General features: G+C 46.5%; 1 protein-coding gene across 3 annotated transcripts in view; it reads right to left on the reverse strand.

The window, feature by feature from the left end:
* Positions 1 to 1,010: 1,010 nt before the first annotated feature.
* aars1 (alanyl-tRNA synthetase 1) overlaps positions 1,011 to 20,211 on the reverse strand; it is a 61,724-nt gene continuing 42,523 nt past the window's right edge. For 2 of the 3 annotated variants that reach the window (XM_085990949.1, XM_085990948.1), the window contains exons 13-21: positions 19,482 to 19,595; positions 19,074 to 19,280; positions 18,040 to 18,224; positions 17,187 to 17,295; positions 15,530 to 15,643; positions 7,078 to 7,197; positions 3,620 to 3,706; positions 3,412 to 3,525; positions 1,011 to 1,852 (exon numbers count right to left, since the gene is read on the reverse strand). In XM_085990949.1, the coding sequence (XP_085847075.1) occupies positions 1,667 to 1,852; positions 3,412 to 3,525; positions 3,620 to 3,706; positions 7,078 to 7,197; positions 15,530 to 15,643; positions 17,187 to 17,295; positions 18,040 to 18,224; positions 19,074 to 19,280; positions 19,482 to 19,595 (1,236 nt within the window). In that variant the 3' untranslated portion in view covers positions 1,011 to 1,666. The remainder of the gene's footprint in view (positions 1,853 to 3,411; positions 3,526 to 3,619; positions 3,707 to 7,077; positions 7,198 to 15,529; positions 15,644 to 17,186; positions 17,296 to 18,039; positions 18,225 to 19,073; positions 19,281 to 19,481; positions 19,596 to 20,211) is intronic. The other variant, XM_085990951.1, reaches the window with a different exon arrangement.

Here is a 20,211-nt window from a genome sequence, read left to right on the forward strand (position 1 = left end):
ACACAAAGGGTAGTGAAAATCTGGAACGCTCTCCCTCAAAAATAGGGGGTTAAATTCACTGAACAGAAATGCTGGGAGATGTGTCAAATGAACCAGTTTGTGAAATGGTGCCACTCACATAACCCCTTCACCTTTAGACAATAAAAATCATTTAGACAAAGCAAAATACTGCAGCTGCTGGAATTCTGAAATAAAAACAGAAAATGCTGGAAATACTCAGCAGATCAGACAGCAGTCAGAGGAACCATGATGATGATCATCTACATAGGAACAGGAGGAGGCCATTTCGTCCCAAGCCTGTTCTACCAGTCAGCCAATGAGATCACGGCTGATCTGTGACCTAACTCCATCGACCTGCTTTTGCCCCATCTCCCTTAATACCTTTGGTTAACAAAAATCTATCAATTTCAGATTTAAAATTAACAATTGCTGTTTGCGGAAGAGAGTTCCAAACTCTACCACCTTTTGCGTGTAGAAGTGTTTCCTAACTTCCTGAAAGACTTGGCTCTATTTTTTATTTATTTTATTTTTTATAAAGAGTATGCCTCTAGTCTTAGACTCTGATGAAGTTTATCGACCTGAAATGTTAACTCCACAGATGCTGCCTAACCTGCTGAGTGTTTCCAGCATTTTCTGTTTTTAAAATCATTTAGACCTCTCTGTGGACCATGCAGTCATTGTGTTAGGATGCCTAATCATCTGAGCTCTGCAAGAGATCATTTCAAGGAAACCCCCCACCCCATCCCCGACCCCGTGAGGGGGTGGGGAGTGAGGTAGCCAGGATAATGGGCAGTCCCACTGGCCAATCCCCAGACAGACACAGCTGGGAGAGGGTTAGATGTCAAGCTGCTGGCTTCCTGGCTATCTGTGAAACAATGGGCAAGTGAACACACGGTCTGGTTCAATTCCAGAAGCTCCACTGTGGGAATCCGGCAGTAAATGAGCTGATCATCCTTAAGATAGAGCCGACAAGGTTCAGAGAAAGAACTATTACAAGGCGGGGTACTGAATAACATTGAAATAAGGTAAGGTTTACTATAAATATTATTTACATTCACTCACAATGTAAAATAAACCAGCTTTACATTTGGCCGTGGCACTAAAATGTGAATCCGTCTACCCTTCGGAAGATTGCACAAGTCCGTGTGGAGTCACAAGTGAAATTACAATATCCAGTTCATATAATAAAGGGGTTTCATTGTTATGGCCCCCTGGATAACGCTGTCATACGACTAGATAATGAGAAGCAAGGGTAAACTCCTGATCATAAGGGACAGCTTACGAGACACTGGTGATTCTGAAGCTAAGAATAATTAGCACAGACTCAAAATTTAGAGCCAGTATTATGTTAAGCTTACAGTTGCAATTATTTTTTTTAATGAATTATGGCCATTTAAAACAGAACCTTTTTAATGGCCATTCCCTTTGTTTAGACTTTATTTAACATTGGTCAACTGCAGGCATTTCAACAGATAAAAGATTTAACATAGATGATCAATTACTTAAAGTTATTCCATTGACTTTTCAAGACATTCATTTTTCAATATCAACAAGCAGCATTGCTAGTAGTCACCTGGTGGAGAACGCAGGACCAGACTCCCACAGGAGCAGGCGCTGGCTCCCACAGGACGGTCTTTCAAGTGATATTTATTGGTAACTTTTGAAGTTAGTTTTTGAGGTCTCCTATTTTAAGCTTAGCAAACTCAGTTGCCAGCTTCAGTGCTTTGTCAAGACTGTTGACGTTTTTCCCTGTGGCTTGGGCAGACATGTCCTTTCCTCCTCCTCTTCCATTCAGTAATTCAGAGATGTGGCCAACCCAATCACTGGCTTTCAGACCCCTGCTTACCACTTCCTGAAAGTTTAGACACAAAGGGGAGAAATAATACATAAATAAAAGTCAGTAGCATTTTGTTTTTAAAATTGGCTTTGCACAGTGTACAGCAGTGCTTGGACTTTGAGACAATGCTTCCCCCGCTGGCTTGGCTGTAAAGGCAGTGAACAACTGACCCACGCAGACCAGAAGGACGCAGGTTCGATACCCGGTCTGTGCTGAGTTAGCTGGGACAAGACAAGTAGTTTGGATGCAACCATTGGCCAGCGAAGAGAAAACTCAGCCACAGATCCTGTCCTTAATCGCTAATCAGTGGCCCCTGCTGGGAAGTGTACAAGTGTGCAGGACAGGCGAAGGCAGGATTGGGCTTGAATGCAACGTACTTCATGGTAGAACAGGCTGCTGAAACTCATTGCTTGGGCACACAGATGAAGAATGAGGTATCAGAGGGTACCCACTGTGTATGGAATCATAACCCCAATCGTCTGCTCCTCCAGGAGTGGATGAGGTGAAAAATATTGCCCAAAAATAATTCTCAACTCCCAAGCACCGCTGCATACAGGTACTGAACTAACAAATGACATAACAGGTATCCTACAGCCCTAGGAGATCTCTGCATTCCTCCAATTCTGGCCTCTTGCGCATCCACAATTTTAATCGGTCCACCATTGGCAGCCGTGCTTTCAGCTGCATAGGCCTCAAACTCTGCAATTCCCTCCCTCGCCCTCTCTGTCTCCCCTCCTTTGTCGCTCCTTAAAACCTACCACTTTGACCAAGCTTCTGGACACCTGTCCTAATATCTCTATGTGTCAAATTTTGTCTGATAACGCTCCTGTGAAGTGCCTTGGTACGTTTTACTGTGTTAAAGGTCCAATAGAAATGCAAGTTGTTGGTATTGTATTTTCCTTTACACCCACTTACACCAACCCTGACTTCTGCGATAACATTAGGGAGTGGAGGGAACTATACATTACATACAGGGCTTTGATGTTCAGCTCTATAAACCATCATCTTAGGCAGGCTGGACAGAGTATATACGATAGCAAAATACTGCAGATGCTGGAAATTCCAAATAACAACAGAAAAAGCTGGAAAAACTCAGCAGGCCAGGCAACATCCGTGGAGAGAAAATAAGAGTCAACATTTCAGGTCAAACCCTTTGTCAAGACTGAAAAAGCACAGGAAATGAAATAGATTAAAAGGCCAGGCTGGGAGAGAACAAGAGAAGTGAAGAGACATTAAGAGGTATTCAAAACGGACAGAGTATATACTTTGGAATGAGCTCCGCCATGGTACAAGGTGCATGTTAGAAGCTGCCCACACTTTGTTACTGCAGTTCATGTCATCAAACTGCTCCGGGGTATAACCCATCCAAACCCCTTGATTAGATTCCAGCCTGTAACTCACTCCCAGGTATCCATTATACATCCCAACTTTGACCAACATTTGAAATTGTCTGATCCAAGTTATTCGAGAAAAGCACACGCACAATTCAAAGCTATATCCAATGAGTTCCCTTAAACAAGAAACACTGCCTGTGTGTGCACTGGAGTTGGCAGCATTCAAATATCTATCTTTACCTGGGGCACTTGACATAAGCACGTGATTGTTCCTGCATCGCTGTCTACAGTGAACAACATTGCTGCTGTCTGTGGGGAGTGTGTCTTAAATAGCTTCAGAGCTTCGTTCAGTGCCTGGTGGAAACACAACACATGGTCACTGTCCAATCTCAACAATCAAGCAGCAACTGAGCACAGCTGCAGTCACTGGTCAGAATGTTTTCCTCACCTTGGCTGGTGCCCCTGCTTCCATTTCCATGACCACCAGAGGTTGGTTTGGATTAGTGTCTATGAACTGCTTGGTCTTCTCCCGTACCTGCCGATGAAATCAACAAACAAATAAGTAATTATCTGATTATCTTCTTCCTTCTTTGTACAAAGCTGATCAAGGCAAATTGTTCACTATCCTTAGGCAGTCCCTCGGAACTGAGGATGACTTGCTTCCACATTAAAAACAAGTTTGCAGGTGACTGATGAGTCCAATGCGGGACCTACAGTCTCTGTCACAGGTGGGGCAGACGGTGGGTGGGATGCTTGGGTTGACGTGCGCTCCTTGCGCTGCCTGCGCTTGCTCCCAGCGAAGAGACTCGAGGTGTTCGGTGCCTTCCCGGATGCTTCTCCTCCACTTTGTGCGGTCTTGGGCCAGGGATTCCCAGGTATCGGTGGGGATGTTACACTTTTTCCAAGGAGGTTTTGAGGGTGTCCTTGAAGCGTTTCCTCTGCCCACCTGGGGCTCTCTTGCCGTGCCGGAGCTCCGAGTAGAGCACTTGTTTTGGGTGTCTCGTATCGGGCATGCGGACAATGTGACCCGTCCATTGGAGCTGATGGAGCGTGGTCAAAGTTTCGATGCTGGGGATGTTGGCCTGAGCAAGAACACTGACGTTGGTGCGCCTATCCTGCCAATGGATTTGCAGGATCTTGCGGAGGCAGCGTTGGTGGTACCTCTCCAGTGCTTTGAGGTGCCTGCTGTACATGGTCCATGTCTCGGAGGCATACAGCAGGGCGGGTATCACTTCTGCTCTGTAGACCATGAGCTTAGTGCCGGGTTTGAGGTCCTGGTCTTCAAACACTCTCTTCCTCAGGCGACCGAAGGCTGCACTGGCACACTGAAGGCGGTGTTGGACTTCGTCGTTGACGTCTGCCTTTGTTGACAGTAGGCTCCCGAGGTATGGAAAGTGGTCCACGTTGTCCAATGCTTTGTCGTGGATTTTGATAATCGGGGGGCAGTACTGTGTGGCGGGGGCAGTTGGTAGAGGACCTTTGTCTTACGAATGTTTAGTGTAAGGCCAATGCTCTCGTATGCTTCGGTGAAGGTGTCGACGATGGTTTGGAGTTCGACCTCCGTGTAAGCGCAGACGCAAGCGTCGTCTGCATACTGTAATTCAACGACAGAGGATGGGATGACCTTGGATCTGGACTGGAGGCGATGGCAGTTGAACAGTTTCCCATTTGTTCTGTAAATTAGCTCCACTCCAGTGGGGAGCTTACTGAGGGTGAGATGGAGCATTGCAGCAAGGAAGATCGAGAAGAGCGTTGGTGCGATGACACAGCCTTGCTTGACCCCGGTTCGTACGTGAATTGGGTCTGTGGTGGAACCGTTGGTCAGGATCACGGCTTGCATGTCGTCGTGAAGCAGGTGGAGGATGGTGACAAACCTTTGAGGGCAGCCGAATTTGAGGAGGACACTCCATAATCCCTCACGGTTGACAGTGTTGAAGGCCTTTGTGAGATCAAAGAAGGCCATGTACAGCGGTTGGTGCTGTTCCCTGCATTTCTCTTGTAATTGACATGCGGTGAAGATCATGTCCATTGTGCCCCTTAGTGGGCGGAATCCACATTGCGACTCTGGGAGGAGCTCTTCGGCCACTGAGAGAAGGCGATTGAGGAGGATTCTTGCGATGACTTTCCCTGTGGCAGACAGCAGGGAAACTCCTCTGTAATTACCGCAATCGGACTTGTCACCTTTCTTGAAGATGGTCACAATTACGGCGTCTCTGAGAATTGTTCACTATATTGCAAATTGTTCACTATAGTGAAGGGTTCAAATACCAGGGTGCACACGTTAAAAACTAGGACATTCAGAGGAAGAAGGGGAGATAAAGAAAGAGAAATTTATATTGCCCTTTATTACGTCCTCCAGACTAAAGTGCTTCACATATCCGGGTCATCACCAAGACCGCCTATTTCCACCTCAGTAACTTCGCCCGACTCCACCCCTGCTGCTGAAACCCTCATCCATGCCTTTGTTACCTCTAGACTTGACTATTCCAACGCACTCCTGGTCGGCCTCCCATCTTCCACCCTCCATAAAGTTAAGCTCATCCAAAACTCTGCTGCCCTTATCCTAACTCACACCAAGTCCTGCTCACCCATCACCCCTGTGCTCGCTGACCTACATTGGTTTCTGGTTAAGCAACGCCTCAATTTTAAAATTCTCATCCTGGTTCTCAAATCCCTCCATGGCCTCGCCCCTCCCTATCTCTAATCTCCTCCAGCACTACAACCCTTCGAGATCTCTGCACTCTGCCAATTCTGGCCTCTTGCGCATCACTGATTTTAATCGTTCCGCCATTGGCGGCCGTGCCTTCAGCTGCCAAGGCCCTAAGCTCTGGAATTCCCTGCGTAAACCTCTCCACCTCTCTTTTCTCCGATAAGACACTCCTTAAAACCACCCTCTTTGAACAAGCTTTTGGTCATCTGCCCTAATATCTCAGGTGGCTCGGTGTCAAATTTTGTCTGGTAATGCTCCTGTGAAGCATTGGGACGTTTTACTAAGTTAAAGGAGCTATATAAATACAAGTTGTTATTCACATCCTAGTGTTGCGTAGGCAAACACAGCAGTTAATCTGCACTCAAGATCCTGCAAACAAGATGAATGAACACTTAATAGGTTTCTGATGATGTTGGTTGATGGAACAATGTTGGTCAGAACATTGTAAAGTGCCATGGGATCTTTTACATCCATCTAAACACGCCTTTCATCTGAAAAACGGCAGCTCCAACAGTGCAACACCTCCTCAGTACTGTACTTAAATGGTTGACTAAGTAACTTGCTCAAATCCTGGAGTTAATTTGGTGTAACTTTTTCACCCAAATTAGAATAGAGTTATGAAATAAGTTACCAGGGTAGGATAGGAAATCAGAAATATAAACAGATTCAAGCAACAATTGGATGCATTGCTGGAGAGAAGAATTGATAGATCTGGGTAGGTGGGGCTGATCTGTGAAAAAGGGTCAGAGTTGTTGGGCCTGATGGTCTTTTTCTGTTCCTAAAGTTTCTTTATGCTCTGATGGATTCCTACCACCGCTTGGAGGAGCTCAATCAATTGATGGTTAGTCACTCGATGGGGGTGGAGGAGTTGAAGAAGTCTTCACTGCCAAGAACTGGGATCAAATTCTGCGCAGATTAATGGAGGTTGCCCTCCCCAGATAGGACGAAGTAAACCAGGAAACATAAAAGCACCTCCATTATCAGTACAGATGCCCCAGGTGAAGGCTTAGTCTTCCTCGCTGAGTGAAAGGCCAATGGTCCAGTTGGGATTTACAAGCAAAAGCAAAAACATCAGAGTTTCCATAAATAGTACAACATTTAGAGTCTTTTCTCATCCCCCATGAGGGTCTCGGGAGTGAAACAGTATTATTCAGAGAGGCAGTAACTCATAACCGATTAGGGATTGGATTACTCGCCTTCTTCAGCAAATCAGCTTTACTGGCTCTGTCCAGATCGTCCATAACCTTCTTTAATGACTTCAGCTTGTCCCTCAGTTCATCTTTCTGCCACTGGGGAATGACTGCGGTGCCAATCATCTGAAATTAAACAGACAGGAGGAAAAGTCCCAATCATTAATTGTGCAATGACTTACTATTGTAGGCAGCACGGTGGCATAGTGGTTAGCACTGTTGCCTCACAGCGCCAGGGACCCGGGTTCGAATCCGGCCTCGGGTGACTGTCTGTGTGGAGTTTGCACATTCTCCCCGTGTTTGCGTGGGTTTCCTCCGGGTGCTCCGGTTTCCTCCCACAGTCCAAAGATGTGCGGGTTAAGTTGATTGGCTATGATAAAAATTGACCCTTAGTGTTAGGGGGATTAAATACGTGGGGTTACGGGGATAGGGTGGGATATGTGTTGGTGTAGGGGTTACGGGGATCGGGTGGGATAAGTGTCGGTGCAGGCTCGATGGGCTGAAATGGCCTCTATCTGCACTGTGGGGTTTCTGTGATTTCTGTGACAAGAGTACATTTTATGCTAAAAGACCCATGAATCTTTCTGCTGGAAGCTTTCCCTCCATGGCCTCGTCCCTCCCCATCTCTGTAACCTCCACCAGCCCTACAAGCCTTCGAGATCTCTGCGCTCCTCCAATTCTGGCCTCTTGCGCATCCCCGATTTTAATCGCTCCACCATTGGTGGCCGTGCTTTCAGCTGCCTTGGCCCTAAAGCTCTGGAATTCCCTCCCTAAATCTCTCCGCCTCTCTCTCCTCCTGTAAGATGTCCTTAAAACCTACCTCTTTGACCAAGCTTTTGGTCACCTGTCCAGCTATGTCCTTCTGCAGCTCGGTGTCAAAAATATTTTTTTATTGATAACGCTCATATTAAGCGCCTTGGGACACTTTGCCAAGTTAAAGGCGCTGTATAAATGCAAGTTGTTATTGTTGTTGGTAGAGTTATTCCATTATGCACTTAAAAAAAACTTCCCCGATTCTCTCCACTGAATGGGGTGACTTTTACTGGAGTACAGTTCCACAGACATTAGAAACCCCCCAGCTCCCCCCCAAATCATCTTACCCTAGTGGCAATTATTTGTGTGCATGCCCAGTTATTACAGCAAACTATTCATCGATACTGGACATCACAGGGGAGTGCTAGCTTGTTCTCGAACATGCGCACTTTTCAGCAGGAGGGTGACTGGATAGCGGTCAAGAGCTGATTTTTTCCCCCTCTTCCCAGCCATAGGGAGCTGAGGACAACTGAAGCACCTTACTGTTGAATCCGTGATTCTTAAAGTATGATGTTTTCCAATAACTAGACGGAGGCTGTAAATTAACAATCAACAGGTGTTTACTGGAGGAGGGTAGTCTAAAGACTAACAGTACAGAGGCATGCTCAAGGCTTATATACAGGTGTGGTCACTGCCGGTACTACAGTATACAGGAGCTGTAAAAGAAGTTCTCTCTTAAAGGTACATACACTACAATTCCTCCCCTTTTAGATTAACAGCACCCATAACATTCAAATAACAGTTAACACTTGAACATGCACATTAAACTGAAATGGTCCATTTATAGATTCAGTCTTTGGGGCGGCTTCCTGATCCTTTCTGGATAGCGCCTTTCCTGAGGTTCGTTTTCTTGGTGCGGAGGCGATTCTGGCCCCCTTTCGTTGGTTAGTTCATCAGGTTCCGCTGCTACTGTTTCTGGAGGTAGATGCTACCGGTATGTCGGGTTCATCCCCAGGTACGCGAGACATGGGGTTGACTCGTTCCTGTGACGCTAGGATCTGGTCGACGTGGCGTCTCACAATGTTCTCCCCGACATCCACTGTGTACATTAATGGCCCCTGCCGTGTGCATATCGTTCCGGGTTGCCATTTCTCTGTTCGGTAGTCGCGGGCCAAGACTGGTTGTCCTACATTGAAGCTCCTTGTCGGCTTCTCATTGATGTGCTGGAATTGCTTATCCTCAACATTTCTTCGCACATTTGGTCTGAGCAAATCCAGACGAGATCTCAACCTTCGGTTAAAGAACATCATGGTCGGGGTCTGGTTGGTAACTGCATGTGTCGCATTTCTGTAGGCTAACAGGAAATTGTCCACCTTATGCTGTAGAGGAATTTCATCATCGCACATGGCCCTTATCGCCTTTTTAAAGGTTTGTACGAACCTCTCAGCCAATCCATTTGTGGCTGGATGATATGGGGTGGATGTGTAATGCCTTACCCCATTCCTTCTCATAAATTTCCAAAACTCTTCGGACACAAACTGTGGTCCGTTATCAGAACAAATCTGCTCTGGCAAGCCGTTCCTGGCAAATATGGTCCGTAGGACTGCAATCGTTTTCTCTGTAGTGGTTGAGGACATTTTGAACACCTCAGGCCATTTCGAGTGCGCATCCACTGCTATTAAGAACATTGAGTCCATGAATGGACCAGCAAAATCAATATGCACCCGTTGCCATGGAGAGGAGGGCCACTCCCATGGGTGTAGAGGGGCATGTGGTGGTGCATTTTGGACCTTCTGGCATCCTGAGCAGCTCTTTCTTAGGTCCTCGATTTGTTGATCGATCCCCGGCCACCACACATAAGCCCTAGCAAGGCTTTTCATTTTCACCCCTCCCAGATGGCCTTCGTGAAGCTCATTGAGCACTCTCTCCCTTAACGTGGGTGGAATTACCACTCGGGATCCACACATCACTGTCCCCTGGCATACTGACAGCTGTTCTCTTCTGGATGAGAATGCTGACAACAGTGAGTCACCATGTGTTGGCCATCCCTTCACCGTCAAATCATATACCCGAGACAGTGTCGGATCATTGCGGGTCTCCTTCTCTATATCCGCGTTAGTTACTGGCAATTGTTCAATTATCGATGAATAAAATATTTCGATAGGGTCCACTGCTGGTGCTTCCTCCACAGTAGGCAGTGGCAGGCGTGATAGCCCATCAACGTTTCCATGCTGTTTCGTGACCTTATACTCTATTTCATATTGGTTCACCCCTAGAAAAAGGGACCATCTTTGTAGCCGTTGCACAGTCATCACCGGAATGCCCTTCTTTGGATTAAAGATGGAGACAAGTGGTTGGTGGTCAGTCAGCAAGGTGAACTTCTGCCCATGCAGATAGTGGTTGAATTTTTTTACTCCACATATTGGCTGAGGGCCTCCCTGTCGATCTGGGCGTAGTTGCGCTCGGCTGAGGTTAGTGACCGAGACGCAAAGGCTACTGGCCTCTCCAACCCGTCTGGGAATTTGTGCGACAGCACCGCTCCAATACCATAGGGTGATGCATCACATGCCAACCGAATTGGTAGTGCTGGGTTGAAATAGGCCGACACCTCTTTTGATGTGATCAATTCTTTGCACTTCTGGAAAGCTCGTTTACATTCGTCATTCCACTTCCATGGTACCCCCGTTTGCAGTAGGGTGTTCAGTGGGTGTAATACTGTAGACAAATTTGGTAAGAACTTATGGTAGTAGTTTACCAGCCCGAGGAACGACCTCAGTTGTGACACATTTTCCGGTGCTGGAGCCTTGACTACTGCCTCAATCTTTTCAGGGGACTTATGTAACCCCTCTTCATCAATAACGTGGCCACAATACGAGATCTGCTTCTGGAAAAACTCGCACTTTTGGCGATTAGCTCGTAGCCCATATTCCTTTAATCTAGTGAGCACCTTCTCCAGGTTGGCGAGGTGATCACTGTCATTTTCGCCCGTGACCAGGATGTCGTCCAAATAACACTGGGTCCCTGGAATCCCTTGCAGGACTTGATCCATTGCCCTTTGCCAAATAGCCGGAGCCGATGCTACCCCGAACACCAGCCAGTTGTATTGGTAGAGACCTTTATGAGTGTTGATCGTGAGGTATTGTTTCGAGGTTCTTCTACCTCCATTTGCAGGTATGCCTGGGCCAGATCAATTTTGGTGAAGCGTTTACCTCCAGATAGCGAGGCGAAAATATCCTCAATCCGTGGAAGTGGATATTGTTCCGTGTGAAGGACTGGGTTCACTGTCACTTTAAAATCCCCACAGATGCGGACCTTCTTTGGTTCCCCAGGCGTATTACTCAACGACCTCTTCATTACAGGAACGATGGGTGTAGCCCACTCGCTCCAGTCTACTTTGGACAGTACTCCTGAACGTTCCAACCCTTCCAGCTCTGCTTCGACGGCTGGTCGGATCGCATAAGGCACCGGTCTGGCCTTAAAAAACTTTGGGCTTGCATTTCCCTCTATTTTAATCGTCGCTGTTATGCCTTTTAGTGTTCCGAGTCCCTCCTGGAACACTTCTTGTGCGTCAGTTAGCATTTTTGACAGTCGTCCAGGTGTGACGTCGTCATCCTTTTTCGCCTCAACCTTCAGTGCCTGTATGGAATGCCAATCAAATTGTATCTTCCGGATCCATTCACGTCCTAGCAGTGGTGGTCCTCCATCTGGCAATACATATTGGTCCATTTTGGGTATTTCCTGGCCTTTGTATATCACGTTCACCCTTATTTTTCCTTTGGGGTAGACTTTTTGCCCCGTGTACGTCTTCAAGACAATCTCTGTAGTTTTCAAGGGTATATGTGAAAATAGCCGCTTGTAGTCCCTTTGGTTTATGACTGTTAGGGCTGATCCTGTGTCCAATTCCATTTTCACTTGGACTCCGTCTATCTTGAGCGTGACCCAGATAGTCTGGTGATCCTCCATTTTGATTACCTTATGTAGTTTCAGACAACCCAGCTCCTTGCTTCCGGAGTCTGTATCACTTTTCTGTTCGTCTGAACTACTGTCCATCACCTTATGTACCTTTTTGTACTTCTCCTGTGGAGATTTCTTGCTGCTGGTTTTCTTCCCTGACCTGCAGACTCTTGCTATGTGTCCTGCTTTTCCACACTGTCTGCACACTTGGTCCTTGAACCAACAATCCTTCTGGTCGTGTGTTGTTCTGCCGCAGCTACAACACTTCACTGCTCCATATGACATTTCATTGGTGCCATATTCTTGCGGTCTCCGTTGTATCTCTGCAGCGCCCCGTGCGGCTGCTTCGTGTGATACTGCCATGCTGAAAGCCTTGTCCAGCGTAAGATCCTTTTCTGATAGAAGCTGTTTCTGGGTTCCTTCACTTTGAAGCCCACACACAAACTTGTCCCTTAACGTATCTGCTAGTCCCAATCCAAACTGGCAGTGTTTCGATAGCTTGCGCAGTTCCGTTAAGTACTCAGCATTACTTTCGTCTTTATGCTGGTTCCTTTTGTGGAACTTAAATCTTTCTGCTATCAGCAGCGGTGTGGGGTTTAAGTGGTCCTGTAGGATTTCCACTATGCTTTCGAAATTCTTATCCACTGGCTTCTCTGGGGTTATTAGGTTTCGCAGTAAGCCATAAATTTTTGCACCCATGGAATTCAACAAAACCAGTGCTTTCCTAACATCTGGCACTTCATTCGCCTTGCAGTACACCTCAATGCGTTCCACATGTCGCCCAATCTTCGACTTCATTGTCGAGCGCAGTGATACTGCCACTCTTCGGCATCCCTGGGTGTGATTAAACTGTCTAAAATGGCGTCTCCCGCGCTCTCCCTTCTTCTCCGCTGGCACAAAATGGCGTCTCCCGCGCTTTCCTTTCTTCCCGCGCTCGCCCTTCTTCTCCGCTGCGGCTTCTAAAATGGCGTCTCCCGCGCTCTCCCTTCTTCTCCGCGGCCGCTATTCAGCCCTTGAGCCCTGGTTGTGCTCTGCGCGTTCTCCTGTGCGCCTCTCTCGTTGCCGCCACTCGGTCCTGAACCCGGCTGCTGCTTTACCCTCTCTCTCTTTTTGTTTTCCGTCGACACCGCTCAGTTTTCAACCCCCGGCTGCCCCCTGTGCACTTCACCCTCTCTCTTACCCCGTCGACGCTGCTCAGCCTTTTCTGTGCCGTCGGTCGGCTCCAGCCGCCGCTGTCCGGGAAGGGTCTGCGCTGTACCTGTTGCTGGATCGTCATGGCTGGAGAACCAAGCCCAGCTCTCAACAGCCTCCCCTGCGATGTTCACTCTCTGCCGGATGACTGGGCGGTTGCCCGTGGTCGACGCCCGTGCTTCTGGCCTCGACTTTCTTCCACCGTCCTCCCGGAGCGAATCCTTGAAAGGAAATGCAGAGTTGCAGGTAGATTCGAATCGACCTCGTCGCCACTGTTGAATTCCTGATTCTTAAAGTATGATGTTTTCCAATAACTAGACGGAGGCTGTAAATTAACAATCAACAGGTGTTTACTGGAGGAGGGTAGTCTAAAGACTAACAGTACAGAGGCATGCTCAAGGTTTATATACAGGTGTGGTCACTGCCGGTACTACAGTATACCGGAGCTGTAAAAGTAGTTCTCTCTTAAAGGTACATACACTACACTTACCAATGCTGAGATCTGCTAACTTAGCACAGACCAGGGATCAAAGGTGCGATCTTCTGCCTGCATGGCTCAGTACTACTCTGCACAGTGTATTTACTCACTGAGCCGCTAAAGAACCGAATGTTATTTTAACGTAAAAGTTGATTTATATCTTATTATTTTGTTTTAAATATTTGTCTGGTCATCTTCAGTTCCAGCCACTCCCCCACGTCAGTCAAGAGATATAGGTAAGAAAGATCCGACAGGGGTAATTGAAAATTTTGACAATAGTGTAAAACGGGCAATATCGATCGAATGCCCGTTATACATCTCTCCTGATTTTCGTTGCCAACAGTGTGTCCAGCATCAAGTCATGGATGGGCCAGAACTTTCACAGCTCAGTGTCGCAAACCTGAAGCCATTCCATTCTCCTCCACCAGAAACTCCATGCCTTAGCCCCCCGATTCCCTTTCCCCTTCCTGGATGCACACTCAAAATCAATCTGACAATGTTATAACCTCAGTGTCCTGCTGGATGCAGAGCCGAGCTTCAAACCCCCCAATCCAGTCCATTACCAGGACTGCCAACCTCCACATCCAAAATATTGCCCATTGGCATTCCTACCTCACCCACTTTGTAATGCTCATTCATGCCTTTGCCACCTCTAACTCTACTTTTCCGAAGCTCTCCTGACCACCTCCCAAGCTCAACCCTGTATAAACTTCAACTCACCTAGAACGTCATGGCCCACACCCTATCCTGTACTAAATCCCTAAATTTATCACCTCTATCCTTGCTAACCTCCGCTGGCTCCCATCCCTAAACACAATTACTTCATGAGATGGTTGTGCCCCTCCGTACCTCTGCAATCTCTTCCAGTCCTATGTCTGTACAAGCACCCTCTGCTTTTCTAGCTCTGGTTTACTGTGCGCTCCCTCCTGCCAATCTACCACGAGTGGGCACAGCCATCAATCTTACTCCCACACTCTGGAACTCTCTCACTAAACTTCTCTGCCTTGCTGCATTTCCCCCCACCTTCAATACTCTCCTTCAAACCCACCTCTTTGGCTGGGTCTATGGGCATCTGCCATAACTTCCCTCCTACCTGAACTGTGAAGTGCCATGGGACTTTTTGCCATGTTAAAAGTGCTTTATAAACGTAAGCATTGTTGTTAATCAGTGACTTCTTCTGGAGGCTCAGTTATCCCACCTTTCATTCTTGTTTCACTTCACTTGATCCATTTTACTCTACGTCGTTTTGGTCAGGGTCCTCTCATTCAAGGAGCGAGTTCACCTCCAGTTCTGGTGGGTTGTTTTACCCAGTTCAATCTTTTGTTTACTCTATCATCCCTTGAGGTACTGGTTTTAAGCCGCACACTGATGTACATTACCTTTATTGCAATATTATAGAAAAACATAGAAGATAGGAGCAGGAGTAGGCCATTCGGCCCCTCGAGCCTGTTCCGCCATTTAATGCGATCATGGCTGATCATCCAAATTCAGTACCCTGTCCCTGCTTTCTCCCCATATCCCTTTAGCCTTAAGAAATATATCTAACTCCTTCTTGAATATATTTAATGAATTGGCCTCAACTGCCTTGTGTGGTAGAGAATTCTACAGGTTCACCACTCTCTGGGTGAAGAAATTCCTCCTCATCTCTGTCCTAAATGGCTTACCCATTATCCTTAGACTGTGACCCCTGGTTCTGGACTCCCCCGCCATTGGGAACATCCTTCCTGCATCTAGTCTGTCTATCCAAATACTGCTGCTGTTGATGGTAAGATCACAGAATAATAATTTTAAAAAGGAACACAGGATACACACAGATAAGGAAGGCCATTCAGCCAATTCCTAGTTCATCCATAAAGACTCCACAGTCCCTCCCTCACCCAGTGATAACATTCTAAATGATTCCAGGGGTTCTACCCCTTCTACCCTGTGCAGAGGGCCATTCCATGTGTTGATCACTCTTGAATATGGTATTCAATAAAAAAAAATGTAAAATCTATTCAGAGCTCTACATTCAAACTGATTATATAAAATATACACATTTATGGCGTATACAGAATTCTTGACGGTACATTTCTGTTTTACCTCTGTGAGGTCTGCAATCTCTTTCTGGACCTCCTTATTGGGAGAGGTCTGGATTTGGACCTTCGACTCTAATACAACAAGAGACTTCTGCAGAGCGTCTGCTTTTCTTAGTGCCTATAAAAGACAACGGCATTCAAATCTCACAGTCCCTGCAACTCTCTTAGTACATCCAACATCTAATCGGTGCAACTGCATTGACAGACATCAACCTATGGTGTGCAGCCAGAGCAACAGCTAAAGTGTGTGTGTGAGAGAGAGAGAGAGAGAGAGAGAGAGAGAGAGAGAGAGAATAAATAAGAGACAGAAATAATCAGAAACAGTGCACAAGACACACACAGAGCAAATTCTGCGAGAGACAAAGAGAGTATGCAAGAGACAGTACGTGTGAGAGGCACAGTATACAAGGGATAGATAACCTGTATGAAACAGAGAGCATACTTGGAGAGACAGCACAAGATAAAAAGAGCATGCAGAAGAGAGAAGCATGGATGAGACAGAGTGTGCACAAGACGGACAATACGTATAAAACAAAACATGCACGAGTCAGTATTTATGAGACAGAGAGCGTGTACATGAGATAGCATGAGATAGAGAGCATGCACAAGAGAAACAGCAACAGGACATACAAAAGAGATATGTAAAAGACTGGCCTTTCAAATGTCTCACCCCAAAATCTTGTACAATTTATCTTAACATGGGCCATTTAGCCTTTTTAAAAAAAAATCTCAACAATTCCCTTTTCTCTTCTCCTCGGGGTGTTGACCATTGCTGTGATGCAGTTCCATGAGGGTCAGTACAGGAAACTTCGGTTTATCCGGAGGTTGTATGTCCGGAAACCTCGATCGAACGGCAGAAATCAGCAGCTGTTTTGGTTAGGTTTTTTTCTTCTAGCATTTTTTTAAATTTTTTTTTTATAAAAACAGTCAGGCTCTGGAAAGCGTCTCTGTAGCTTAGCAACAGCTTCAGAGACGCTTCCAAGGTACGGGCCGAGTGTTTACAAGCTGTTGCTAAGCAACAGTGTTTGTTGTCAGATACGGAGATGAAAACCTCCGTATCCTTCAACATTAGCGCTGGTCTATCCGGAAGTTTTGATAGATCGGCAGCAGCTCGGTCCCGTCGGTGCCGGATGTCGCGAAGTTTCCTGTAGTCCACTAGTACCTTGCCCAAGTGGCCATTCTTCATGCACGAGCCTAGACAATTCAACCTTGCAGGGCATCACAGCCGAACCCAATCCTGCCCTCTCCGACACCCAGGTCAGTGCATTTCCCAGCAGGGGTCAGCAATCAGAAGCAGGAACCCTGACTGAATTTTCCTCTCCCTAGCCCACTGAGCTGAGGCCAATTGTAGCATCCAGTCCCTGCTCCAATTGAGAGCAGCTAATTCAGCACAGAGCAGGGGGCTGAACGAGAGGACTTCTGATCTGTGTGGCTCATTACCACACCGGGTGGTACATTTACTCACCAGGCTATCGACAAAAGACATGGTCCTTTGGGCTTATTGCCATAATAATAGAGCTGGTTTCAGCAACACTAACTGAAAACTTTTTTTTAAATGGTCAGCTGAAATAAAACTACAGAAGTTCTGCCACAAGGAGACCCAAATTTCCCAGAGCTGCCAAATGTTTAAGGGTTAAAATTTGTTAAGCACAACCACTAACCTTTTGAGCCTCGGAACCCGTGACTGCCACGATTCTCCTGATGCCCTTAGCGATAGCTTCTTCTGATACAATCACAAAAGGACCAGCATGGCGAGAGTTCTGCAGGTGCCTGGAATAAAATCAGTGCAATTACCACAGGGAAGGCACCTCAACATAACAAAGCCACTTTGCTGGCACTTGTCCCTACATTCTGCGGTGGGAATATCAATCGCTTCACTAGATCAGAACTGTTCTGTGCTTCACTGGTTCAACACATTTATTTGACAAACGAAGGTGTCAAGATAAGAATATCTCTTGACAAAGCAGCAATACATTCAATGGGTTTGGAAGAAGTGTGGAACCATTGTTCAGAGTATTAGGAAATATCTATAAAGTTTCTGACTCTATCAGGTGGAGGGCCAACTTCCAGGGTGCACCCATTTCTTGTGATGGGAAACTAGAAGGGAAAGCACAATATCCGTCCCAAACAAAAAAGCTGCACAGAAACAAAGCTAGGGAGACTCAGTAAAAAATTTCAGGAAATTTCACTGGTTGGGGAATGTCATAAATTGGTGGGAGAAGCCAGGAATTTTTGAAAAATCCAAAAAAATTTTACATTTGCTCTTTTTAAAAAAAGAGCCAAGAACAAGTAGCTGTACTTTATGCGAGAGCCTGAGCAGTGGATTGTCAACAACAATTCAACTCTCCCTCAATGTTGTAGCCCTCTTCGACCTGTGCTGTGTGACCTCGAAAGATCTAACAAATGAACCAGTGGGACACAAATTATTTTTTTTATATAAACTTGATCAGTCCTCTCCTTCAGCCCCATGTAACCCTCTTTTGCCTTGTATTTGGTTTCAGGCAATGCACTCACGTTCCACCGCAGAACTCCACTGAAGTGACGGAGCCTGCTGGTCCGGACGGGTCAGCCAGCATGTCTTCCACTGGGATCCCCACAGACACCACTCGCACTGGATCAGGGTACGTCTCATCAAATACGGCGCGAAGACCCTGAATAGCCTTTGCCGCAGCAAGGGGAGTATCCTTGGCATAAATTGGCTGCAAGGAAATACGCAAAGTGATTGTGGATAAAGTAAGTAAAAGGAACCTTTAACAGTTTCAATTCCTTTCTCGTACTGTTTAGAAAGAATTTCACAGTAAACAAAGAAAACAACTTTGTGCTCCTCAAAGTGAGGGATGTTAGTGGTGGGAAATAGAACCCTCTCCACTTCAGGCAACGAGCTCTCCAGGTCAGGTTAGACGTAGAATAAAGCTCTCTACTCTGCCTCTTTTCCAACGTCAGCACACCCGCTCCTGCTAGTGTGCTATTTTTCCATTTCCCCACCAGCCATCCTATGGCCTCTCTGAATAAGACTGACAATTTAATGGCAGTTTTGTGCCGTGGGATTGAGATTACCCAAAACTCATTTGGTGTAGGACCCTTACAGCCAGCAGACAGTGGAGCCCCTCACCCCATCAGCCTGGGCTACATTTGAACCCAGGCCCCAGAGTGTGTAAGCCACTGCATCAGTTGGTGTCCTATAAGCTGTCACTTTCAGTAACAATTTACACTGCTCAGACATTAGTATAGAAACTGAAGTGTCAGGATGAACTGTGCCTCATCTTATTATGGGAGGGAGTCTCTAAAACCAGTCTGCTTTCTCACATGTGCAGTCGCTCCATGTTACACGATATGACTGTGTATATGACTGTTTGTACCTGGCTCATAGCAATTAATTTAAAAGAAAGACGAGACAGCTCAGGATCAGCATCCGAGACATCAGTGCTTCCTGGGATCAGTTGATTGTCTCCTCTTCTTCCTTCATTTCTCGATTTGAAGAGTTAAAACTGCAAAGTTTTATTTTGAATTGAACTGGTGCGATTGTAATGAAACAGCGAGCGCTTTACCTTGGCTTCCTGAATCATTTTGCTCGTGATCCCTTCACTTTTTTTGATCTCCTGAGTGCTCATTGCTCCCTTGGCTGTGAAATCAAAGCGCAGCCTGTCTGGTGCCACCAGAGAGCCCCGCTGGTCGGCCTCGCCCAGCACAGACCGTAGAGCGAAGTTCAGCATGTGGGTGCTGCTGTGATTATTCATGACAGATCGCCTCTTGGCCTGGAAAACAAATTATAAATCGCATTTTACAGTCCGTAGAATTTTAACCAGGAGGATCTTAAAATAATTTTCATGCCACAGACTGAAGCCGAGTGAAATTCACATCTCCAATTAACTAGGACACAGATTATTTATTGTCCAGTGCTGAGCTTGAAACAAACATCAAACTATGGGGTTTTAAACCCACTGAAAGGGCATTACCTCATCAATGAAGAGACGAACTTTATCCCCTACTTTCAGGTGTCCATAAACCGTTCCGATATGGAGGATATAGCCTCCTCGTACCTGTACATTTTTTACTGTGAACTCAGTTTTCTGTGGAAGAAATTACAGTGAATTGGGTTCAGAACATACACAAGTTCCCTCGACTGCCAGCATACCTGGTGAGTTCAAAGTAAAATGAGAAAGCCTAGGTATAGAAGGGGTTCATGCTCCAGACTGCAATTTAACTAACCCTGCTGGTATCGCGTGTAAGTGGACTTGCGGTGAGGACGGGATTATGATAGGTTGTGCTGCTACCTATAGTTCAATAGCCTGCCAACATTCAGTCAAGGCTCACACATGAATAACAGCCACTTGCTCATGGTAGCAGAGGGTGACTGCAATCTGTTGAACCACACACCAGTAAGGAAATTAATGCCCTCAGGATAGAAGGGGCGGGGAAGAGGAAATAAATACAGAATCACAAGTTCAATCCTCAGTCTGTGCTGAATTAGCTGATCAGCTGGATAGCCACCAGGATACAGGAAACTCTCGTTTAAACGGCACCTAAATATCCGGAATTCTCTACTAACCAGCAAAATTCTCGCTCCGAAAACACCACCTCAATAACCGGCAATGTTGCCGAGTCGGAGTCTCCCGCGGTGGCCGAGTTAGTCAGTGGGGGTAGTTCTCCAAACTGCCACTACTTGGCTTCTTGGCGCTGTCGGCA

Source organism: Somniosus microcephalus, chromosome 6 (genome assembly GCF_052327205.1).
Source record: "Somniosus microcephalus isolate GS21.2 chromosome 6, FLI_Smic_1.0, whole genome shotgun sequence".
NCBI classification, from domain to species: domain Eukaryota; kingdom Metazoa; phylum Chordata; class Chondrichthyes; order Squaliformes; family Somniosidae; genus Somniosus; species Somniosus microcephalus.